The sequence below is a fragment of the Pongo abelii genome, chromosome 5 (assembly GCF_028885655.2).
Source record: "Pongo abelii isolate AG06213 chromosome 5, NHGRI_mPonAbe1-v2.0_pri, whole genome shotgun sequence".
Taxonomy (NCBI): Eukaryota; Metazoa; Chordata; class Mammalia; order Primates; family Hominidae; genus Pongo; species Pongo abelii.
In genome coordinates this window covers 162,422,473-162,448,442 of record NC_071990.2, presented here as the reverse complement: position 1 = coordinate 162,448,442, position 25,970 = coordinate 162,422,473, and the positions used below count along the sequence as shown (strand labels likewise).

General features: G+C 44.3%; 1 protein-coding gene across 1 annotated transcript in view; it reads left to right on the top strand.

Moving 5' to 3' along the window:
- The window catches only part of LPA (lipoprotein(a)), a 261,628-nt gene that overhangs the window by 86,193 nt on the left and 149,465 nt on the right, over window positions 1–25,970 (top strand). The window contains 10 exon segments of the mRNA XM_063725300.1: window positions 1,765–1,946; window positions 3,179–3,338; window positions 7,316–7,497; window positions 8,730–8,889; window positions 12,871–13,052; window positions 14,285–14,444; window positions 18,424–18,605; window positions 19,838–19,997; window positions 23,979–24,160; window positions 25,393–25,552. Coding sequence (XP_063581370.1) covers window positions 1,765–1,946; window positions 3,179–3,338; window positions 7,316–7,497; window positions 8,730–8,889; window positions 12,871–13,052; window positions 14,285–14,444; window positions 18,424–18,605; window positions 19,838–19,997; window positions 23,979–24,160; window positions 25,393–25,552 — 1,710 coding nt within the window.

Here is a 25,970-nt window from a genome sequence, read left to right as displayed (position 1 = left end):
GTACCGGGAATGTTATTAATGTGGTAAACGGGAACAAGAAGAGATCAACCAAGAGTGCTAAATAGCAGTAAAATGCCTTGAAGATCATCCATGTTGCATAAATGTATACCGTGCACTGTCCCCAAAAAGAAAGCGGAAACTGTAAGAATTTGGAATCAGCAGGCTGATGTAACAAGAGAGGTGACCTGAAGGAATGAGGTAGAAGAAGAATAGCACAAGAAGGGAACTTTGTGCAGCCCACGTAATGAAGAACCCAGCAGTTGGCAAATGTACATGTAAATGCAAAATATTTTCTTGACCAAATTTCTATATATTTTTAAATGAGAGTTGACTACTTGAAACAAAATGATAGCAATATGTTTAATTTTTGCACCTGTAGAAGTAAGAATTTGAACACTTAGCATAAATCATGTAGGGAATAATTGGAAGTGTGCCATTGAAACTTTCTTACCTCATGCACGATGGTATGTAATATTAATGAAAGGTTACTGTGTGGTTTAAAAGGGATATTGCAAATCGTAGAGTAATCGCAAAGTGTTGAACGCTGAGGTGTATTGCATAGTAAGAATATTCCATGTATTCAAAAGAGAGAAGCCAAGGAAGAAAGAAATTTGTCACGAGCTCGGGTTCTTAGTACATCCCGTTGCTCATTGAACCAGCTTCCTGGAATGGAGGGTCTGGGGTTGAGACTAGGACACAAGTGTAGAGTCTCTAGAGAGAGAGTGTTGCATCCCCATGGCCCATGATACACTTCCCATTTTCTCAGGCAGCCACAGGTCATGAATGTGAGGCCACTGAGAGGTTGGAGGAACGTTCTTGGGAGGCATAAGGAAGAGCGAAAGCTTCAAGATCCCCACAGCCCAAACTCCTCAACTGCTTTGCCTCCTAATTCATTGTTCTCTGAATCCTCCATAGCTGTCTGACATCTTCAGATCTCATAGTGTACCCCGCCGTCTTCCTTTATGCCGTGGGTCCCACTGTTCTTTCAACTCATCCCCCTTTCCCTCAGTTCCAGAGTGGCTGCAGCCAGCAGAGGATAGACTGAGAGCAGGAGAGAAGGTCCTGCTCAGGAACACATTCCAGAGATACTGCATCCTGCCTGGGAGCAAGTTTTCTAGGGCAGCTTTGAGAAGTCTTGCAGAAACTTGACCCATGTGATATGGGAATGACAGACAGTAATACTATTTGCACAATGCTTTTCCATGGGAAAGGTAGAGCCTTTTCGCTAGGTTTTGAGTACAGGAGTGTGAAGGTTGACCTGGAAAGCTTATCCTCCTGGATGCCAAGTATTCTCTGAAGAACTACATGTTAGTTGCAACTCGCACATTAGCATATGAAGTCCTACGGAGAGAGATACGGAGAGGTAGACAGATAGAGATACATTTGTGTGTGAATAAACAATTCCACAATACAGACATCAAAATCTATACCAGTTATTCCAGAGAGATGGATTGGGCAGAAGGCAGAGGGAGAATACTCTGATCATTTTTTGGCCACATGTATGTACTATCTCAGTGTGTCTAAGAAGCATTTGCTGCTTTAGAGGTTTTTTTTTTTTAATAGAATAATCTATTAATTATGAGAACTGTGCAGAGAGGATTGGTGATTGAGAGCCATTTGTGCTTGTGGCAATCATATGGTACTTTTAATGGGAATATTAGAAAGGCACCGGTAATGACCTTGTTGCAGCACCAAAGAGAGGGTGTGGGGAGCCCCTGCATATTGTCCCACCTCTTGTGACGTGTATCGTTTTGGAATTTCCAGTGGCTTGATCAGGAACTACTGCAGGAATCCAGATCCTGTGGCAGCCCCTTATTGTTATACGACGGATCCCAATGTCAGGTGGGAGTACTGCAACCTGACACGATGCTCAGACGCAGAAGGGACTGCCGTCGCGCCTCCGACTGCTACCCCGCTTCCAAGCCTAGAGGCTCCTTCCGAACAAGGTAAGGAGCCTGTGGCCAGACATCTACACGCTTGGACGCTGGGATGAAAAGCCATGGAAATTCCCACTGATGCAGCAGGCTTCGATGGTACACGGATGCTCGAGCATTGATTGAGTTCTGCCATGTAGCAGGAAGCCTCCGTGCACTCTCTGGGGGAGCCAGCGGAGTGATTTCTGGCGCAACGTGGTTGGGCTGTGTCTTTAGGATGGGCACAAACCCTCCAGGGTGATCAACTTCACAACTCTCCTCATTGCAAACCGGGCTCTCTCAGTGTCCTAGTCAAAATTTTCATTGTATCATGCTGTCGGGTGTGTGACTCTTTCCAAGCCAGTAAGCTTTACCTGGGCTTTCTTCAAGTAGAAAGCATTCAGTGCAATCTTCAGCATTCCAGATTCCCAGAAGTGTGGCTCTGGAGCCTGCCACCCTGGAGAAAGCCACCAGGGCTGCAATAATTCCGTATCGTCCTGGGTCTGTGGAGCAGTGCATGAGCTCCCAATGCTCTAAGGCTCTGCAGCCCTAGGCTTTGAAGGGAGTGATTTCTCAGTGTTCTTAAACGTCTTTCTGATGGCACTTGTACCTGTGAGGGTTCTGGAGAGAAAGAGTAGTAGACTTCTACTTTATTGCAATTCAGGATGCGGGGCACGAGAGGATTCCCTCTTTCCTCCAAAGGAATAAGCTTTTGGCCTGCACACATCCCTGAGCAGCAAAGTGTCTTTGCCTTCAGTCAGATGTATAGGACCGTTTTCTGCCCCATGGCCCGGAAGCCAAAGGCCTTGGCTTTCATGATCAACGGTCTAGGGAAACATGCAAAATGTCCATGTCTGTCCCCACCTCTGCCCCCGACAGCCAATTACCCTCTGCAGCCCGCATTACCAAATGCCATGCCCTTTGCTCGCTCCTGCCCCATCTTTCTCATGAACATTCAGTAGAGGTTCCCAGAAAGGTGCTTGCTCGTGAGCACACTTTCCAATGAGAGGGATTCTGATCTGTTCTGTTTCTCTAAGGTGTCAGGTGAAATATTTCCAAGAACTTCCTACGGTTCTAGAATGGTAGGAATCTGTTGCTTTGGTGTTTGTTTGTTGGTTGGTTTTTTCATATCCATCTGCCTATGGATAAGGAAAAGAGAACGGTTGTAATTCTCATAGACTCCTTTCTGGTTGTGTCATAAATGACTTCACATCTTTCCCTGTTCTAAGAGACACTCAGCTTGATTTCTTCTGTTTTCATTTCAGCACCGACTGAGCAAAGGCCTGGAGTGCAGGAGTGCTACCACGGTAATGGACAGAGTTATCGAGGCACATACTTCAAGACTGTCACAGGAAGAACCTGCCAAGCTTGGTCATCTATGACACCACACTCACATAGTCGGACCCCAGAAAACTACCCAAATGGGTATGTCTTTGTTCTTTACCGTAAGAGAAGAAAGGGCCAACTGAAGATTCTGTTGGAAGAGACATGCTTCAAGATGAGTTCTCCGAACTCAACTTGTGTCAGATGCAGTTGGTGTAGCAAAATGTCTCAGGATGATTGCCTTAGAGCTAAGGGTCTGAGAGAAGAGAAATGTGAAGCTGCCTCTCCTTCCTCGTAGTTTTCTGGAGCAGAAGGGAAATCTGGAGGCGAGGACATCACATTAAGAAAACAGTCAGAATGACAAATGACCAAACACTTAGATTAGCCTTCCACAACACCTACCAAGGGTCAATGAAGACTTTCCAATTGGAATTGTGTTATTCTGACTACCAGTTCCTGAAGGGAAGGTTGTGTATGCCTTTTCTGTCTGGGCATATGAGGAAAGAATGTGTGCATATTTATGGAGAGGTGAATCTATCTCTTTCTAGATCTACATATATTCCAATGGGTAGAAAAACACTCGGTCCTAAGTACCAGTGGCCTGAAGGGATATGGGTTCCCAGGGAGAGAAAAGCAAAGGCAAAAAGGCAGATGAGAGTCAGCAAAGAGAGGGATGCTGAAAAGTAAAAGGGATGTGTAGATGGACAGAACCCCAGTCTGACTGCACTCTGGCCAATTTTTTTGGCCATAAGTGACTAGCAAAGACCTGGAAAAACCATTTCTACATGTTGGACAACAGCTGGTAGAGGACCTAGAGCATTGAGAGAGGGGCAGTGTTGAGCTCAACTCCATAGATGCCTTGGCTTTCTTCCTGGTTACCCTTCCTGCACTGCAGAGCAAGGTGGTGGAAACCAAGCAAACTGTAGCCATCTGTCTGAACGGTGGAGAGGGATTGGAGTTTGTGATGACTCTGGTAGTTGAAATTTTCTAGGTCTGCTACAAATAAGGACTGGTTTGTGGAGGAAAGGAGCTCTACAAATATGCATAGAAGTCTCCTCCAGTCCTTGGCTAAACATGACACTGCATGTGCACAGAAAATGGTTCCACAAGAACGTATGGCAAAGAACATTTCCTTAGAAAGAGCATCTGGAAGAGAACAGCAAGCTCAATAAAGAAGACAGAGATCACATAGCACTCTGGGATATTGGAGTTCTTACCAGCTAGACGAGAGAGTCCTCACAGAACACACTGCCAATTCAGTGGAGACCCCAGAACAGCCATAGTTTAAAAGTAGAATTAGCCTATTACTAGAATAAAGGCAGCTGCAGACTAACCCTTGCACAGCTGAAAAGCAAGTGTCCAAGCATGAAATCGGGTTCCAAGTCAATGAAGTGCCTGTGAGAGGAAATCTCAACTCTCTTTAGAAGTAAACAACGAAGTCCACTGGCTGAGCTATGCGGTATCCCCAGAGTGAGTCCTAAATTTAAAATGTGACTACATGTAGAAAAAGCATGTCGTGCGATCCATGACCAGGAAATAAATCAGGCAATACAAACGGGCGCGGGAATGACAGAAATGATTAGAATGGCATGAAAATTTGACATATCACTATGATAACTATTTCAAGTATTTACAAAAAGGTGAATATGGAACAAAACAAATAAAATATCAAAAGAAAGTAACAGTATAGAATAGCCAAATAAAATTAAAGACCTAATATAAAAAGCTATGTCTTCAATGAAAAAATTACTGGATGGCCGCCTGATCAATGTAGACGTTTCCGAAGAAGAAAGTAACCAAAAATCAATTCTACAGAACCAACTACACGCATACACACACACACAACACACCCATACACACACACTCAAATACTCACAAGTTCACACACACACACACACACACACACACACACACAACCCTCAAGAAATAGTGGAATAAAAAATCAACTGAAGCTCACAGACATGTTGCAAAATAGGAAAAGATTTCCTGCATGTGGGAAGCAAGTCACAGAAAAGAGAAAGGGAGATAGGGACAGAAACAAATACCGGAATCAAGGCTGGCCGAGAACTTTTCAATTATGAAGAATGTTAACAAAATCTCAAAAACAGGAAACTCAATGTATCAAATAGGGATTTCGAAAAAAAGAAAAAATCCAGTATGATGCAGTTTTGTATTTCACAGTTTGACGTTAAGAAGACGAAGGTATAATAAGAAGAAACTTCTTATGAGAAACCGGGGAAAAACAAGCTGTTTCTTGCTAAGAGAACAGTGATACAAATTGCTAATGCATTCTCGTCAAAAACACTGGAAGCCAGGTACCGGGAATGTTATTAATGTGGTAAACGGGAACAAGAAGAGATCAACCAAGAATGCTAAATAGCAGTAAAATGCCTTGAAGATCATCCATGTTGCATAAATGTATACCGTGCACTGTCCCCAAAAAGAAAGCGGAAACTGTAAGAATTTGGAATCAGCAGGCTGATGTAACAAGAGAGGTGACCTGAAGGAATGAGGTAGAAGAAGAATAGCACAAGAAGGGAACTTTGTGCAGCCCACGTAATGAAGAACCCAGCAGTTGGCAAATGTACATGTAAATGCAAAATATTTTCTTGACCAAATTTCTATATATTTTTAAATGAGAGTTGACTACTTGAAGCAAAATGATAGCAATATGTTTAATTTTTGCACCTGTAGAAGTAAGAATTTGAACACTTAGCATAAATCATGTAGGGAATAATTGGAAGTGTGCCATTGAAACTTTCTTACCTCATGCACGATGGTATGTAATATTAATGAAAGGTTACTGTGTGGTTTAAAAGGGATATTGCAAATCGTAGAGTAATCGCAAAGTGTTGAACGCTGAGGTGTATTGCATAGTAAGAATATTCCATGTATTCAAAAGAGAGAAGCCAAGGAAGAAAGAAATTTGTCACGAGCTCGGGTTCTTAGTACATCCCGTTGCTCATTGAACCAGCTTCCTGGAATGGAGGGTCTGGGGTTGAGACTAGGACACAAGTGTAGAGTCTCTAGAGAGAGAGTGTTGCATCCCCATGGCCCATGATACACTTCCCATTTTCTCAGGCAGCCACAGGTCATGAATGTGAGGCCACTGAGAGGTTGGAGGAACGTTCTTGGGAGGCATAAGGAAGAGCGAAAGCTTCAAGATCCCCACAGCCCAAACTCCTCAACTGCTTTGCCTCCTAATTCATTGTTCTCTGAATCCTCCATAGCTGTCTGACATCTTCAGATCTCATAGTGTACCCCGCCGTCTTCCTTTATGCCGTGGGTCCCACTGTTCTTTCAACTCATCCCCCTTTCCCTCAGTTCCAGAGTGGCTGCAGCCAGCAGAGGATAGACTGAGAGCAGGAGAGAAGGTCCTGCTCAGGAACACATTCCAGAGATACTGCATCCTGCCTGGGAGCAAGTTTTCTAGGGCAGCTTTGAGAAGTCTTGCAGAAACTTGACCCATGTGATATGGGAATGACAGACAGTAATACTATTTGCACAATGCTTTTCCATGGGAAAGGTAGAGCCTTTTCGCTAGGTTTTGAGTACAGGAGTGTGAAGGTTGACCTGGAAAGCTTATCCTCCTGGATGCCAAGTATTCTCTGAAGAACTACATGTTAGTTGCAACTCGCACATTAGCATATGAAGTCCTACGGAGAGAGATACGGAGAGGTAGACAGATAGAGATACATTTGTATGTGAATAAACAATTCCACAATACAGACATCAAAATCTATACCAGTTATTCCAGAGAGATGGATTGGGCAGAAGGCAGAGGGAGAATACTCTGATCATTTTTTGGCCACATGTATGTACTATCTCAGTGTGTCTAAGAAGCATTTGCTGCTTTAGAGGTTTTTTTTTTTTAATAGAATAATCTATTAATTATGAGAACTGTGCAGAGAGGATTGGTGATTGAGAGCCATTTGTGCTTGTGGCAATCATATGGTACTTTTAATGGGAATATTAGAAAGGCACCGGTAATGACCTTGTTGCAGCACCAAAGAGAGGGTGTGGGGAGCCCCTGCATATTGTCCCACCTCTTGTGACGTGTATCGTTTTGGAATTTCCAGTGGCTTGATCAGGAACTACTGCAGGAATCCAGATCCTGTGGCAGCCCCTTATTGTTATACGACGGATCCCAATGTCAGGTGGGAGTACTGCAACCTGACACGATGCTCAGACGCAGAAGGGACTGCCGTCGCACCTCCGACTGCTACCCCGCTTCCAAGCCTAGAGGCTCCTTCCGAACAAGGTAAGGAGCCTGTGGCCAGACATCTACACGCTTGGACGCTGGGATGAAAAGCCATGGAAATTCCCACTGATGCAGCAGGCTTCGATGGTACACGGATGCTCGAGCATTGATTGAGTTCTGCCATGTAGCAGGAAGCCTCCGTGCACTCTCTGGGGGAGCCAGCGGAGTGATTTCTGGCGCAACGTGGTTGGGCTGTGTCTTTAGGATGGGCACAAACCCTCCAGGGTGATCAACTTCACAACTCTCCTCATTGCAAACCGGGCTCTCTCAGTGTCCTAGTCAAAATTTTCATTGTATCATGCTGTCGGGTGTGTGACTCTTTCCAAGCCAGTAAGCTTTACCTGGGCTTTCTTCAAGTAGAAAGCATTCAGTGCAATCTTCAGCATTCCAGATTCCCAGAAGTGTGGCTCTGGAGCCTGCCACCCTGGAGAAAGCCACCAGGGCTGCAATAATTCCGTATCGTCCTGGGGCTGTGGAGCAGTGCATGAGCTCCCAATGCTCTAAGGCTCTGCAGCCCTAGGCTTTGAAGGGAGTGATTTCTCAGTGTTCTTAAACGTCTTTCTGATGGCACTTGTACCTGTGAGGGTTCTGGAGAGAAAGAGTAGTAGACTTCTACTTTATTGCAATTCAGGATGCGGGGCACGAGAGGATTCCCTCTTTCCTCCAAAGGAATAAGCTTTTGGCCTGCACACATCCCTGAGCAGCAAAGTGTCTTTGCCTTCAGTCAGATGTATAGGACCGTTTTCTGCCCCATGGCCCGGAAGCCAAAGGCCTTGGCTTTCATGATCAACGGTCTAGGGAAACATGCAAAATGTCCATGTCTGTCCCCACCTCTGCCCCCGACAGCCAATTACCCTCTGCAGCCCGCATTACCAAATGCCATGCCCTTTGCTCGCTCCTGCCCCATCTTTCTCATGAACATTCAGTAGAGGTTCCCAGAAAGGTGCTTGCTCGTGAGCACACTTTCCAATGAGAGGGATTCTGATCTGTTCTGTTTCTCTAAGGTGTCAGGTGAAATATTTCCAAGAAGTTCCTACGGTTCTAGAATGGTAGGAATCTGTTGCTTTGGTGTTTGTTTGTTGGTTGGTTTTTTCATATCCATCTGCCTATGGATAAGGAAAAGAGAACGGTTGTAATTCTCATAGACTCCTTTCTGGTTGTGTCATAAATGACTTCACATCTTTCCCTGTTCTAAGAGACACTCAGCTTGATTTCTTCTGTTTTCATTTCAGCACCGACTGAGCAAAGGCCTGGAGTGCAGGAGTGCTACCACGGTAATGGACAGAGTTATCGAGGCACATACTTCAAGACTGTCACAGGAAGAACCTGCCAAGCTTGGTCATCTATGACACCACACTCACATAGTCGGACCCCAGAAAACTACCCAAATGGGTATGTCTTTGTTCTTTACCGTAAGAGAAGAAAGGGCCAACTGAAGATTCTGTTGGAAGAGACATGCTTCAAGATGAGTTCTCCAAACTCAACTTGTGTCAGATGCAGTTGGTGTAGCAAAATGTCTCAGGATGATTGCCTTAGAGCTAAGGGTCTGAGAGAAGAGAAATGTGAAGCTGCCTCTCCTTCCTCGTAGTTTTCTGGAGCAGAAGGGAAATCTGGAGGCGAGGACATCACATTAAGAAAACAGTCAGAATGACAAATGACCAAACACTTAGATTAGCCTTCCACAACACCTACCAAGGGTCAATGAAGACTTTCCAATTGGAATTGTGTTATTCTGACTACCAGTTCCTGAAGGGAAGGTTGTGTATGCCTTTTCTGTCTGGGCATATGAGGAAAGAATGTGTGCATATTTATGGAGAGGTGAATCTATCTCTTTCTAGATCTACATATATTCCAATGGGTAGAAAAACACTCGGTCCTAAGTACCAGTGGCCTGAAGGGATATGGGTTCCCAGGGAGAGAAAAGCAAAGGCAAAAAGGCAGATGAGAGTCAGCAAAGAGAGGGATGCTGAAAAGTAAAAGGGATGTGTAGATGGACAGAACCCCAGTCTGACTGCACTCTGGCCAATTTTTTTGGCCATAAGTGACTAGCAAAGACCTGGAAAAACCATTTCTACATGTTGGACAACAGCTGGTAGAGGACCTAGAGCATTGAGAGAGGGGCAGTGTTGAGCTCAACTCCATAGATGCCTTGGCTTTCTTCCTGGTTACCCTTCCTGCACTGCAGAGCAAGGTGGTGGAAACCAAGCAAACTGTAGCCATCTGTCTGAACGGTGGAGAGGGATTGGAGTTTGTGATGACTCTGGTAGTTGAAGTTTTCTAGGTCTGCTACAAATAAGGACTGGTTTGTGGAGGAAAGGAGCTCTACAAATATGCATAGAAGTCTCCTCCAGTCCTTGGCTAAACATGACACTGCATGTGCACAGAAAATGGTTCCACAAGAACGTATGGCAAAGAACATTTCCTTAGAAAGAGCATCTGCAAGAGAACAGCAAGCTCAATAAAGAAGACAGAGATCACATAGCACTCTGGGATATTGGAGTTCTTACCAGCTAGACGAGAGAGTCCTCACAGAACACACTGCCAATTCAGTGGAGACCCCAGAACAGCCATAGTTTAAAAGTAGAATTAGCCTATTACTAGAATAAAGGCAGCTGCAGACTAACCCTTGCACAGCTGAAAAGCAAGTGTCCAAGCATGAAATCGGGTTCCAAGTCAATGAAGTGCCTGTGAGAGGAAATCTCAACTCTCTTTAGAAGTAAACAACGAAGTCCACTGGCTGAGCTATGCGGTATCCCCAGAGTGAGTCCTAAATTTAAAATGTGACTACATGTAGAAAAAGCATGTCGTGCGATCCATGACCAGGAAATAAATCAGGCAATACAAACGGGCGCGGGAATGACAGAAATGATTAGAATGGCATGAAAATTTGACATATCACTATGATAACTATTTCAAGTATTTACAAAAAGGTGAATATGGAACAAAACAAATAAAATATCAAAAGAAAGTAACAGTATAGAATAGCCAAATAAAATTAAAGACCTAATATAAAAAGCTATGTCTTCAATGAAAAAATTACTGGATGGCCGCCTGATCAATGTAGACGTTTCCGAAGAAGAAAGTAACCAAAAATCAATTCTACAGAACCAACTACACGCATACACACACACACAACACACCCATACACACACACTCAAATACTCACAAGTTCACACACACACACACACACACACACACACACACACACAACCCTCAAGAAATAGTGGAATAAAAAATCAACTGAAGCTCACAGACATGTTGCAAAATAGGAAAAGATTTCCTGCATGTGGGAAGCAAGTCACAGAAAAGAGAAAGGGAGATAGGGACAGAAACAAATACCGGAATCAAGGCTGGCCGAGAACTTTTCAATTATGAAGAATGTTAACAAAATCTCAAAAACAGGAAACTCAATGTATCAAATAGGGATTTCGAAAAAAAGAAAAAATCCAGTATGATGCAGTTTTGTATTTCACAGTTTGACGTTAAGAAGACGAAGGTATAATAAGAAGAAACTTCTTATGAGAAACCGGGGAAAAACAAGCTGTTTCTTGCTAAGAGAACAGTGATACAAATTGCTAATGCATTCTCGTCAAAAACACTGGAAGCCAGGTACCGGGAATGTTATTAATGTGGTAAACGGGAACAAGAAGAGATCAACCAAGAATGCTAAATAGCAGTAAAATGCCTTGAAGATCATCCATGTTGCATAAATGTATACCGTGCACTGTCCCCAAAAAGAAAGCGGAAACTGTAAGAATTTGGAATCAGCAGGCTGATGTAACAAGAGAGGTGACCTGAAGGAATGAGGTAGAAGAAGAATAGCACAAGAAGGGAACTTTGTGCAGCCCACGTAATGAAGAACCCAGCAGTTGGCAAATGTACATGTAAATGCAAAATATTTTCTTGACCAAATTTCTATATATTTTTAAATGAGAGTTGACTACTTGAAGCAAAATGATAGCAATATGTTTAATTTTTGCACCTGTAGAAGTAAGAATTTGAACACTTAGCATAAATCATGTAGGGAATAATTGGAAGTGTGCCATTGAAACTTTCTTACCTCATGCACGATGGTATGTAATATTAATGAAAGGTTACTGTGTGGTTTAAAAGGGATATTGCAAATCGTAGAGTAATCGCAAAGTGTTGAACGCTGAGGTGTATTGCATAGTAAGAATATTCCATGTATTCAAAAGAGAGAAGCCAAGGAAGAAAGAAATTTGTCACGAGCTCGGGTTCTTAGTACATCCCGTTGCTCATTGAACCAGCTTCCTGGAATGGAGGGTCTGGGGTTGAGACTAGGACACAAGTGTAGAGTCTCTAGAGAGAGAGTGTTGCATCCCCATGGCCCATGATACACTTCCCATTTTCTCAGGCAGCCACAGGTCATGAATGTGAGGCCACTGAGAGGTTGGAGGAACGTTCTTGGGAGGCATAAGGAAGAGCGAAAGCTTCAAGATCCCCACAGCCCAAACTCCTCAACTGCTTTGCCTCCTAATTCATTGTTCTCTGAATCCTCCATAGCTGTCTGACATCTTCAGATCTCATAGTGTACCCCGCCGTCTTCCTTTATGCCGTGGGTCCCACTGTTCTTTCAACTCATCCCCCTTTCCCTCAGTTCCAGAGTGGCTGCAGCCAGCAGAGGATAGACTGAGAGCAGGAGAGAAGGTCCTGCTCAGGAACACATTCCAGAGATACTGCATCCTGCCTGGGAGCAAGTTTTCTAGGGCAGCTTTGAGAAGTCTTGCAGAAACTTGACCCATGTGATATGGGAATGACAGACAGTAATACTATTTGCACAATGCTTTTCCATGGGAAAGGTAGAGCCTTTTCGCTAGGTTTTGAGTACAGGAGTGTGAAGGTTGACCTGGAAAGCTTATCCTCCTGGATGCCAAGTATTCTCTGAAGAACTACATGTTAGTTGCAACTCGCACATTAGCATATGAAGTCCTACGGAGAGAGATACGGAGAGGTAGACAGATAGAGATACATTTGTATGTGAATAAACAATTCCACAATACAGACATCAAAATCTATACCAGTTATTCCAGAGAGATGGATTGGGCAGAAGGCAGAGGGAGAATACTCTGATCATTTTTTGGCCACATGTATGTACTATCTCAGTGTGTCTAAGAAGCATTTGCTGCTTTAGAGGTTTTTTTTTTTTAATAGAATAATCTATTAATTATGAGAACTGTGCAGAGAGGATTGGTGATTGAGAGCCATTTGTGCTTGTGGCAATCATATGGTACTTTTAATGGGAATATTAGAAAGGCACCGGTAATGACCTTGTTGCAGCACCAAAGAGAGGGTGTGGGGAGCCCCTGCATATTGTCCCACCTCTTGTGACGTGTATCGTTTTGGAATTTCCAGTGGCTTGATCAGGAACTACTGCAGGAATCCAGATCCTGTGGCAGCCCCTTATTGTTATACGACGGATCCCAATGTCAGGTGGGAGTACTGCAACCTGACACGATGCTCAGACGCAGAAGGGACTGCCGTCGCGCCTCCGACTGCTACCCCACTTCCAAGCCTAGAGGCTCCTTCCGAACAAGGTAAGGAGCCTGTGGCCAGACATCTACACGCTTGGACGCTGGGATGAAAAGCCATGGAAATTCCCACTGATGCAGCAGGCTTCGATGGTACACGGATGCTCGAGCATTGATTGAGTTCTGCCATGTAGCAGGAAGCCTCCGTGCACTCTCTGGGGGAGCCAGCGGAGTGATTTCTGGCGCAACGTGGTTGGGCTGTGTCTTTAGGATGGGCACAAACCCTCCAGGGTGATCAACTTCACAACTCTCCTCATTGCAAACCGGGCTCTCTCAGTGTCCTAGTCAAAATTTTCATTGTATCATGCTGTCGGGTGTGTGACTCTTTCCAAGCCAGTAAGCTTTACCTGGGCTTTCTTCAAGTAGAAAGCATTCAGTGCAATCTTCAGCATTCCAGATTCCCAGAAGTGTGGCTCTGGAGCCTGCCACCCTGGAGAAAGCCACCAGGGCTGCAATAATTCCGTATCGTCCTGGGTCTGTGGAGCAGTGCATGAGCTCCCAATGCTCTAAGGCTCTGCAGCCCTAGGCTTTGAAGGGAGTGATTTCTCAGTGTTCTTAAACGTCTTTCTGATGGCACTTGTACCTGTGAGGGTTCTGGAGAGAAAGAGTAGTAGACTTCTACTTTATTGCAATTCAGGATGCGGGGCACGAGAGGATTCCCTCTTTCCTCCAAAGGAATAAGCTTTTGGCCTGCACACATCCCTGAGCAGCAAAGTGTCTTTGCCTTCAGTCAGATGTATAGGACCGTTTTCTGCCCCATGGCCCGGAAGCCAAAGGCCTTGGCTTTCATGATCAACGGTCTAGGGAAACATGCAAAATGTCCATGTCTGTCCCCACCTCTGCCCCCGACAGCCAATTACCCTCTGCAGCCCGCATTACCAAATGCCATGCCCTTTGCTCGCTCCTGCCCCATCTTTCTCATGAACATTCAGTAGAGGTTCCCAGAAAGGTGCTTGCTCGTGAGCACACTTTCCAATGAGAGGGATTCTGATCTGTTCTGTTTCTCTAAGGTGTCAGGTGAAATATTTCCAAGAAGTTCCTACGGTTCTAGAATGGTAGGAATCTGTTGCTTTGGTGTTTGTTTGTTGGTTGGTTTTTTCATATCCATCTGCCTATGGATAAGGAAAAGAGAACGGTTGTAATTCTCATAGACTCCTTTCTGGTTGTGTCATAAATGACTTCACATCTTTCCCTGTTCTAAGAGACACTCAGCTTGATTTCTTCTGTTTTCATTTCAGCACCGACTGAGCAAAGGCCTGGAGTGCAGGAGTGCTACCACGGTAATGGACAGAGTTATCGAGGCACATACTTCAAGACTGTCACAGGAAGAACCTGCCAAGCTTGGTCATCTATGACACCACACTCACATAGTCGGACCCCAGAAAACTACCCAAATGGGTATGTCTTTGTTCTTTACCGTAAGAGAAGAAAGGGCCAACTGAAGATTCTGTTGGAAGAGACATGCTTCAAGATGAGTTCTCCGAACTCAACTTGTGTCAGATGCAGTTGGTGTAGCAAAATGTCTCAGGATGATTGCCTTAGAGCTAAGGGTCTGAGAGAAGAGAAATGTGAAGCTGCCTCTCCTTCCTCGTAGTTTTCTGGAGCAGAAGGGAAATCTGGAGGCGAGGACATCACATTAAGAAAACAGTCAGAATGACAAATGACCAAACACTTAGATTAGCCTTCCACAACACCTACCAAGGGTCAATGAAGACTTTCCAATTGGAATTGTGTTATTCTGACTACCAGTTCCTGAAGGGAAGGTTGTGTATGCCTTTTCTGTCTGGGCATATGAGGAAAGAATGTGTGCATATTTATGGAGAGGTGAATCTATCTCTTTCTAGATCTACATATATTCCAATGGGTAGAAAAACACTCGGTCCTAAGTACCAGTGGCCTGAAGGGATATGGGTTCCCAGGGAGAGAAAAGCAAAGGCAAAAAGGCAGATGAGAGTCAGCAAAGAGAGGGATGCTGAAAAGTAAAAGGGATGTGTAGATGGACAGAACCCCAGTCTGACTGCACTCTGGCCAATTTTTTTGGCCATAAGTGACTAGCAAAGACCTGGAAAAACCATTTCTACATGTTGGACAACAGCTGGTAGAGGACCTAGAGCATTGAGAGAGGGGCAGTGTTGAGCTCAACTCCATAGATGCCTTGGCTTTCTTCCTGGTTACCCTTCCTGCACTGCAGAGCAAGGTGGTGGAAACCAAGCAAACTGTAGCCATCTGTCTGAACGGTGGAGAGGGATTGGAGTTTGTGATGACTCTGGTAGTTGAAATTTTCTAGGTCTGCTACAAATAAGGACTGGTTTGTGGAGGAAAGGAGCTCTACAAATATGCATAGAAGTCTCCTCCAGTCCTTGGCTAAACATGACACTGCATGTGCACAGAAAATGGTTCCACAAGAACGTATGGCAAAGAACATTTCCTTAGAAAGAGCATCTGGAAGAGAACAGCAAGCTCAATAAAGAAGACAGAGATCACATAGCACTCTGGGATATTGGAGTTCTTACCAGCTAGACGAGAGAGTCCTCACAGAACACACTGCCAATTCAGTGGAGACCCCAGAACAGCCATAGTTTAAAAGTAGAATTAGCCTATTACTAGAATAAAGGCAGCTGCAGACTAACCCTTGCACAGCTGAAAAGCAAGTGTCCAAGCATGAAATCGGGTTCCAAGTCAATGAAGTGCCTGTGAGAGGAAATCTCAACTCTCTTTAGAAGTAAACAACGAAGTCCACTGGCTGAGCTATGCGGTATCCCCAGAGTGAGTCCTAAATTTAAAATGTGACTACATGTAGAAAAAGCATGTCGTGCGATCCATGACCAGGAAATAAATCAGGCAATACAAACGGGCGCGGGAATGACAGAAATGATTAGAATGGCATGAAAATTTGACATATCACTATGATAACTATTTCAAGTATTTACAAAAAGGTGAATATGGAACAAAACAAATAAAATATCAAAAGAAAGTAACAGTATAGAATAGCCAAATAAAATTAAAGACCTAATATAAAAAGCTATGTCTTCAATGAAAAAATTACTGGATGGCCGCCTGATCAATGTAGACGTTTCCGAAGAAGAAAGTAACCAAAAATCAATTCTACAGAACCAACTACACGCATACACACACACACAACACACCCATACACACACACTCAAATACTCACAAGTTCACACACACACACACACACACACACACACACACACAACCCTCAAGAAATAGTGGAATAAAAAATCAACTGAAGCTCACAGACATGTTGCAAAATAGGAAAAGATTTCCTGCATGTGGGAAGCAAGTCACAGAAAAGAGAAAGGGAGATAGGGACAGAAACAAATACCGGAATCAAGGCTGGCCGAGAACTTTTCAATTATGAAGAATGTTAACAAAATCTCAAAAACAGGAAACTCAATGTATCAAATAGGGATTTCGAAAAAAAGAAAAAATCCAGTATGATGCAGTTTTGTATTTCACAGTTTGACGTTAAGAAGACGAAGGTATAATAAGAAGAAACTTCTTATGAGAAACCGGGGAAAAACAAGCTGTTTCTTGCTAAGAGAACAGTGATACAAATTGCTAATGCATTCTCGTCAAAAACACTGGAAGCCAGGTACCGGGAATGTTATTAATGTGGTAAACGGGAACAAGAAGAGATCAACCAAGAATGCTAAATAGCAGTAAAATGCCTTGAAGATCATCCATGTTGCATAAATGTATACCGTGCACTGTCCCCAAAAAGAAAGCGGAAACTGTAAGAATTTGGAATCAGCAGGCTGATGTAACAAGAGAGGTGACCTGAAGGAATGAGGTAGAAGAAGAATAGCACAAGAAGGGAACTTTGTGCAGCCCACGTAATGAAGAACCCAGCAGTTGGCAAATGTACATGTAAATGCAAAATATTTTCTTGACCAAATTTCTATATATTTTTAAATGAGAGTTGACTACTTGAAGCAAAATGATAGCAATATGTTTAATTTTTGCACCTGTAGAAGTAAGAATTTGAACACTTAGCATAAATCATGTAGGGAATAATTGGAAGTGTGCCATTGAAACTTTCTTACCTCATGCACGATGGTATGTAATATTAATGAAAGGTTACTGTGTGGTTTAAAAGGGATATTGCAAATCGTAGAGTAATCGCAAAGTGTTGAACGCTGAGGTGTATTGCATAGTAAGAATATTCCATGTATTCAAAAGAGAGAAGCCAAGGAAGAAAGAAATTTGTCACGAGCTCGGGTTCTTAGTACATCCCGTTGCTCATTGAACCAGCTTCCTGGAATGGAGGGTCTGGGGTTGAGACTAGGACACAAGTGTAGAGTCTCTAGAGAGAGAGTGTTGCATCCCCATGGCCCATGATACACTTCCCATTTTCTCAGGCAGCCACAGGTCATGAATGTGAGGCCACTGAGAGGTTGGAGGAACGTTCTTGGGAGGCATAAGGAAGAGCGAAAGCTTCAAGATCCCCACAGCCCAAACTCCTCAACTGCTTTGCCTCCTAATTCATTGTTCTCTGAATCCTCCATAGCTGTCTGACATCTTCAGATCTCATAGTGTACCCCGCCGTCTTCCTTTATGCCGTGGGTCCCACTGTTCTTTCAACTCATCCCCCTTTCCCTCAGTTCCAGAGTGGCTGCAGCCAGCAGAGGATAGACTGAGAGCAGGAGAGAAGGTCCTGCTCAGGAACACATTCCAGAGATACTGCATCCTGCCTGGGAGCAAGTTTTCTAGGGCAGCTTTGAGAAGTCTTGCAGAAACTTGACCCATGTGATATGGGAATGACAGACAGTAATACTATTTGCACAATGCTTTTCCATGGGAAAGGTAGAGCCTTTTCGCTAGGTTTTGAGTACAGGAGTGTGAAGGTTGACCTGGAAAGCTTATCCTCCTGGATGCCAAGTATTCTCTGAAGAACTACATGTTAGTTGCAACTCGCACATTAGCATATGAAGTCCTACGGAGAGAGATACGGAGAGGTAGACAGATAGAGATACATTTGTATGTGAATAAACAATTCCACAATACAGACATCAAAATCTATACCAGTTATTCCAGAGAGATGGATTGGGCAGAAGGCAGAGGGAGAATACTCTGATCATTTTTTGGCCACATGTATGTACTATCTCAGTGTGTCTAAGAAGCATTTGCTGCTTTAGAGGTTTTTTTTTTTTAATAGAATAATCTATTAATTATGAGAACTGTGCAGAGAGGATTGGTGATTGAGAGCCATTTGTGCTTGTGGCAATCATATGGTACTTTTAATGGGAATATTAGAAAGGCACCGGTAATGACCTTGTTGCAGCACCAAAGAGAGGGTGTGGGGAGCCCCTGCATATTGTCCCACCTCTTGTGACGTGTATCGTTTTGGAATTTCCAGTGGCTTGATCAGGAACTACTGCAGGAATCCAGATCCTGTGGCAGCCCCTTATTGTTATACGACGGATCCCAATGTCAGGTGGGAGTACTGCAACCTGACACGATGCTCAGACGCAGAAGGGACTGCCGTCGCGCCTCCGACTGCTACCCCGCTTCCAAGCCTAGAGGCTCCTTCCGAACAAGGTAAGGAGCCTGTGGCCAGACATCTACACGCTTGGACGCTGGGATGAAAAGCCATGGAAATTCCCACTGATGCAGCAGGCTTCGATGGTACACGGATGCTCGAGCATTGATTGAGTTCTGCCATGTAGCAGGAAGCCTCCGTGCACTCTCTGGGGGAGCCAGCGGAGTGATTTCTGGCGCAACGTGGTTGGGCTGTGTCTTTAGGATGGGCACAAACCCTCCAGGGTGATCAACTTCACAACTCTCCTCATTGCAAACCGGGCTCTCTCAGTGTCCTAGTCAAAATTTTCATTGTATCATGCTGTCGGGTGTGTGACTCTTTCCAAGCCAGTAAGCTTTACCTGGGCTTTCTTCAAGTAGAAAGCATTCAGTGCAATCTTCAGCATTCCAGATTCCCAGAAGTGTGGCTCTGGAGCCTGCCACCCTGGAGAAAGCCACCAGGGCTGCAATAATTCCGTATCGTCCTGGGGCTGTGGAGCAGTGCATGAGCTCCCAATGCTCTAAGGCTCTGCAGCCCTAGGCTTTGAAGGGAGTGATTTCTCAGTGTTCTTAAACGTCTTTCTGATGGCACTTGTACCTGTGAGGGTTCTGGAGAGAAAGAGTAGTAGACTTCTACTTTATTGCAATTCAGGATGCGGGGCACGAGAGGATTCCCTCTTTCCTCCAAAGGAATAAGCTTTTGGCCTGCACACATCCCTGAGCAGCAAAGTGTCTTTGCCTTCAGTCAGATGTATAGGACCGTTTTCTGCCCCATGGCCCGGAAGCCAAAGGCCTTGGCTTTCATGATCAACGGTCTAGGGAAACATGCAAAATGTCCATGTCTGTCCCCACCTCTGCCCCCGACAGCCAATTACCCTCTGCAGCCCGCATTACCAAATGCCATGCCCTTTGCTCGCTCCTGCCCCATCTTTCTCATGAACATTCAGTAGAGGTTCCCAGAAAGGTGCTTGCTCGTGAGCACACTTTCCAATGAGAGGGATTCTGATCTGTTCTGTTTCTCTAAGGTGTCAGGTGAAATATTTCCAAGAAGTTCCTACGGTTCTAGAATGGTAGGAATCTGTTGCTTTGGTGTTTGTTTGTTGGTTGGTTTTTTCATATCCATCTGCCTATGGATAAGGAAAAGAGAACGGTTGTAATTCTCATAGACTCCTTTCTGGTTGTGTCATAAATGACTTCACATCTTTCCCTGTTCTAAGAGACACTCATCATGATTTCTTCTGTTTTCATTTCAGCACCGACTGAGCAAAGGCCTGGAGTGCAGGAGTGCTACCACGGTAATGGACAGAGTTATCGAGGCACATACTTCAAGACTGTCACAGGAAGAACCTGCCAAGCTTGGTCATCTATGACACCACACTCACATAGTCGGACCCCAGAAAACTACCCAAATGGGTATGTCTTTGTTCTTTACCGTAAGAGAAGAAAGGGCCAACTGAAGATTCTGTTGGAAGAGACATGCTTCAAGATGAGTTCTCCGAACTCAACTTGTGTCAGATGCAGTTGGTGTAGCAAAATGTCTCAGGATGATTGCCTTAGAGCTAAGGGTCTGAGAGAAGAGAAATGTGAAGCTGCCTCTCCTTCCTCGTAGTTTTCTGGAGCAGAAGGGAAATCTGGAGGCGAGGACATCACATTAAGAAAACAGTCAGAATGACAAATGACCAAACACTTAGATTAGCCTTCCACAACACCTACCAAGGGTCAATGAAGACTTTCCAATTGGAATTGTGTTATTCTGACTACCAGTTCCTGAAGGGAAGGTTGTGTATGCCTTTTCTGTCTGGGCATATGAGGAAAGAATGTGTGCATATTTATGGAGAGGTGAATCTATCTCTTTCTAGATCTACATATATTCCAATGGGTAGAAAAACACTCGGTCCTAAGTACCAGTGGCCTGAAGGGATATGGGTTCCCAGGGAGAGAAAAGCAAAGGCAAAAAGGCAGATGAGAGTCAGCAAAGAGAGGGATGCTGAAAAGTAAAAGGGATGTGTAGATGGACAGAACCCCAGTCTGACTGCACTCTGGCCAATTTTTTTGGCCATAAGTGACTAGCAAAGACCTGGAAAAACCATTTCTACATGTTGGACAACAGCTGGTAGAGGACCTAGAGCATTGAGAGAGGGGCAGTGTTGAGCTCAACTCCATAGATGCCTTGGCTTTCTTCCTGGTTACCCTTCCTGCACTGCAGAGCAAGGTGGTGGAAACCAAGCAAACTGTAGCCATCTGTCTGAACGGTGGAGAGGGATTGGAGTTTGTGATGACTCTGGTAGTTGAAATTTTCTAGGTCTGCTACAAATAAGGACTGGTTTGTGGAGGAAAGGAGCTCTACAAATATGCATAGAAGTCTCCTCCAGTCCTTGGCTAAACATGACACTGCATGTGCACAGAAAATGGTTCCACAAGAACGTATGGCAAAGAACATTTCCTTAGAAAGAGCATCTGCAAGAGAACAGCAAGCTCAATAAAGAAGACAGAGATCACATAGCACTCTGGGATATTGGAGTTCTTACCAGCTAGACGAGAGAGTCCTCACAGAACACACTGCCAATTCAGTGGAGACCCCAGAACAGCCATAGTTTAAAAGTAGAATTAGCCTATTACTAGAATAAAGGCAGCTGCAGACTAACCCTTGCACAGCTGAAAAGCAAGTGTCCAAGCATGAAATCGGGTTCCAAGTCAATGAAGTGCCTGTGAGAGGAAATCTCAACTCTCTTTAGAAGTAAACAACGAAGTCCACTGGCTGAGCTATGCGGTATCCCCAGAGTGAGTCCTAAATTTAAAATGTGACTACATGTAGAAAAAGCATGTCGTGCGATCCATGACCAGGAAATAAATCAGGCAATACAAACGGGCGCGGGAATGACAGAAATGATTAGAATGGCATGAAAATTTGACATATCACTATGATAACTATTTCAAGTATTTACAAAAAGGTGAATATGGAACAAAACAAATAAAATATCAAAAGAAAGTAACAGTATAGAATAGCCAAATAAAATTAAAGACCTAATATAAAAAGCTATGTCTTCAATGAAAAAATTACTGGATGGCCGCCTGATCAATGTAGACGTTTCCGAAGAAGAAAGTAACCAAAAATCAATTCTACAGAACCAACTACACGCATACACACACACACAACACACCCATACACACACACTCAAATACTCACAAGTTCACACACACACACACACACACACACACACACACACACAACCCTCAAGAAATAGTGGAATAAAAAATCAACTGAAGCTCACAGACATGTTGCAAAATAGGAAAAGATTTCCTGCATGTGGGAAGCAAGTCACAGAAAAGAGAAAGGGAGATAGGGACAGAAACAAATACCGGAATCAAGGCTGGCCGAGAACTTTTCAATTATGAAGAATGTTAACAAAATCTCAAAAACAGGAAACTCAATGTATCAAATAGGGATTTCGAAAAAAAGAAAAAATCCAGTATGATGCAGTTTTGTATTTCACAGTTTGACGTTAAGAAGACGAAGGTATAATAAGAAGAAACTTCTTATGAGAAACCGGGGAAAAACAAGCTGTTTCTTGCTAAGAGAACAGTGATACAAATTGCTAATGCATTCTCGTCAAAAACACTGGAAGCCAGGTACCGGGAATGTTATTAATGTGGTAAACGGGAACAAGAAGAGATCAACCAAGAATGCTAAATAGCAGTAAAATGCCTTGAAGATCATCCATGTTGCATAAATGTATACCGTGCACTGTCCCCAAAAAGAAAGCGGAAACTGTAAGAATTTGGAATCAGCAGGCTGATGTAACAAGAGAGGTGACCTGAAGGAATGAGGTAGAAGAAGAATAGCACAAGAAGGGAACTTTGTGCAGCCCACGTAATGAAGAACCCAGCAGTTGGCAAATGTACATGTAAATGCAAAATATTTTCTTGACCAAATTTCTATATATTTTTAAATGAGAGTTGACTACTTGAAGCAAAATGATAGCAATATGTTTAATTTTTGCACCTGTAGAAGTAAGAATTTGAACACTTAGCATAAATCATGTAGGGAATAATTGGAAGTGTGCCATTGAAACTTTCTTACCTCATGCACGATGGTATGTAATATTAATGAAAGGTTACTGTGTGGTTTAAAAGGGATATTGCAAATCGTAGAGTAATCGCAAAGTGTTGAACGCTGAGGTGTATTGCATAGTAAGAATATTCCATGTATTCAAAAGAGAGAAGCCAAGGAAGAAAGAAATTTGTCACGAGCTCGGGTTCTTAGTACATCCCGTTGCTCATTGAACCAGCTTCCTGGAATGGAGGGTCTGGGGTTGAGACTAGGACACAAGTGTAGAGTCTCTAGAGAGAGAGTGTTGCATCCCCATGGCCCATGATACACTTCCCATTTTCTCAGGCAGCCACAGGTCATGAATGTGAGGCCACTGAGAGGTTGGAGGAACGTTCTTGGGAGGCATAAGGAAGAGCGAAAGCTTCAAGATCCCCACAGCCCAAACTCCTCAACTGCTTTGCCTCCTAATTCATTGTTCTCTGAATCCTCCATAGCTGTCTGACATCTTCAGATCTCATAGTGTACCCCGCCGTCTTCCTTTATGCCGTGGGTCCCACTGTTCTTTCAACTCATCCCCCTTTCCCTCAGTTCCAGAGTGGCTGCAGCCAGCAGAGGATAGACTGAGAGCAGGAGAGAAGGTCCTGCTCAGGAACACATTCCAGAGATACTGCATCCTGCCTGGGAGCAAGTTTTCTAGGGCAGCTTTGAGAAGTCTTGCAGAAACTTGACCCATGTGATATGGGAATGACAGACAGTAATACTATTTGCACAATGCTTTTCCATGGGAAAGGTAGAGCCTTTTCGCTAGGTTTTGAGTACAGGAGTGTGAAGGTTGACCTGGAAAGCTTATCCTCCTGGATGCCAAGTATTCTCTGAAGAACTACATGTTAGTTGCAACTCGCACATTAGCATATGAAGTCCTACGGAGAGAGATACGGAGAGGTAGACAGATAGAGATACATTTGTATGTGAATAAACAATTCCACAATACAGACATCAAAATCTATACCAGTTATTCCAGAGAGATGGATTGGGCAGAAGGCAGAGGGAGAATACTCTGATCATTTTTTGGCCACATGTATGTACTATCTCAGTGTGTCTAAGAAGCATTTGCTGCTTTAGAGGTTTTTTTTTTTTAATAGAATAATCTATTAATTATGAGAACTGTGCAGAGAGGATTGGTGATTGAGAGCCATTTGTGCTTGTGGCAATCATATGGTACTTTTAATGGGAATATTAGAAAGGCACCGGTAATGACCTTGTTGCAGCACCAAAGAGAGGGTGTGGGGAGCCCCTGCATATTGTCCCACCTCTTGTGACGTGTATCGTTTTGGAATTTCCAGTGGCTTGATCAGGAACTACTGCAGGAATCCAGATCCTGTGGCAGCCCCTTATTGTTATACGACGGATCCCAATGTCAGGTGGGAGTACTGCAACCTGACACGATGCTCAGACGCAGAAGGGACTGCCGTCGCGCCTCCGACTGCTACCCCGCTTCCAAGCCTAGAGGCTCCTTCCGAACAAGGTAAGGAGCCTGTGGCCAGACATCTACACGCTTGGACGCTGGGATGAAAAGCCATGGAAATTCCCACTGATGCAGCAGGCTTCGATGGTACACGGATGCTCGAGCATTGATTGAGTTCTGCCATGTAGCAGGAAGCCTCCGTGCACTCTCTGGGGGAGCCAGCGGAGTGATTTCTGGCGCAACGTGGTTGGGCTGTGTCTTTAGGATGGGCACAAACCCTCCAGGGTGATCAACTTCACAACTCTCCTCATTGCAAACCGGGCTCTCTCAGTGTCCTAGTCAAAATTTTCATTGTATCATGCTGTCGGGTGTGTGACTCTTTCCAAGCCAGTAAGCTTTACCTGGGCTTTCTTCAAGTAGAAAGCATTCAGTGCAATCTTCAGCATTCCAGATTCCCAGAAGTGTGGCTCTGGAGCCTGCCACCCTGGAGAAAGCCACCAGGGCTGCAATAATTCCGTATCGTCCTGGGTCTGTGGAGCAGTGCATGAGCTCCCAATGCTCTAAGGCTCTGCAGCCCTAGGCTTTGAAGGGAGTGATTTCTCAGTGTTCTTAAACGTCTTTCTGATGGCACTTGTACCTGTGAGGGTTCTGGAGAGAAAGAGTAGTAGACTTCTACTTTATTGCAATTCAGGATGCGGGGCACGAGAGGATTCCCTCTTTCCTCCAAAGGAATAAGCTTTTGGCCTGCACACATCCCTGAGCAGCAAAGTGTCTTTGCCTTCAGTCAGATGTATAGGACCGTTTTCTGCCCCATGGCCCGGAAGCCAAAGGCCTTGGCTTTCATGATCAACGGTCTAGGGAAACATGCAAAATGTCCATGTCTGTCCCCACCTCTGCCCCCGACAGCCAATTACCCTCTGCAGCCCGCATTACCAAATGCCATGCCCTTTGCTCGCTCCTGCCCCATCTTTCTCATGAACATTCAGTAGAGGTTCCCAGAAAGGTGCTTGCTCGTGAGCACACTTTCCAATGAGAGGGATTCTGATCTGTTCTGTTTCTCTAAGGTGTCAGGTGAAATATTTCCAAGAAGTTCCTACGGTTCTAGAATGGTAGGAATCTGTTGCTTTGGTGTTTGTTTGTTGGTTGGTTTTTTCATATCCATCTGCCTATGGATAAGGAAAAGAGAACGGTTGTAATTGTCATAGACTCCTTTCTGGTTGTGTCATAAATGACTTCACATCTTTCCCTGTTCTAAGAGACACTCAGCTTGATTTCTTCTGTTTTCATTTCAGCACCGACTGAGCAAAGGCCTGGAGTGCAGGAGTGCTACCACGGTAATGGACAGAGTTATCGAGGCACATACTTCAAGACTGTCACAGGAAGAACCTGCCAAGCTTGGTCATCTATGACACCACACTCACATAGTCGGACCCCAGAAAACTACCCAAATGGGTATGTCTTTGTTCTTTACCGTAAGAGAAGAAAGGGCCAACTGAAGATTCTGTTGGAAGAGACATGCTTCAAGATGAGTTCTCCGAACTCAACTTGTGTCAGATGCAGTTGGTGTAGCAAAATGTCTCAGGATGATTGCCTTAGAGCTAAGGGTCTGAGAGAAGAGAAATGTGAAGCTGCCTCTCCTTCCTCGTAGTTTTCTGGAGCAGAAGGGAAATCTGGAGGCGAGGACATCACATTAAGAAAACAGTCAGAATGACAAATGACCAAACACTTAGATTAGCCTTCCACAACACCTACCAAGGGTCAATGAAGACTTTCCAATTGGAATTGTGTTATTCTGACTACCAGTTCCTGAAGGGAAGGTTGTGTATGCCTTTTCTGTCTGGGCATATGAGGAAAGAATGTGTGCATATTT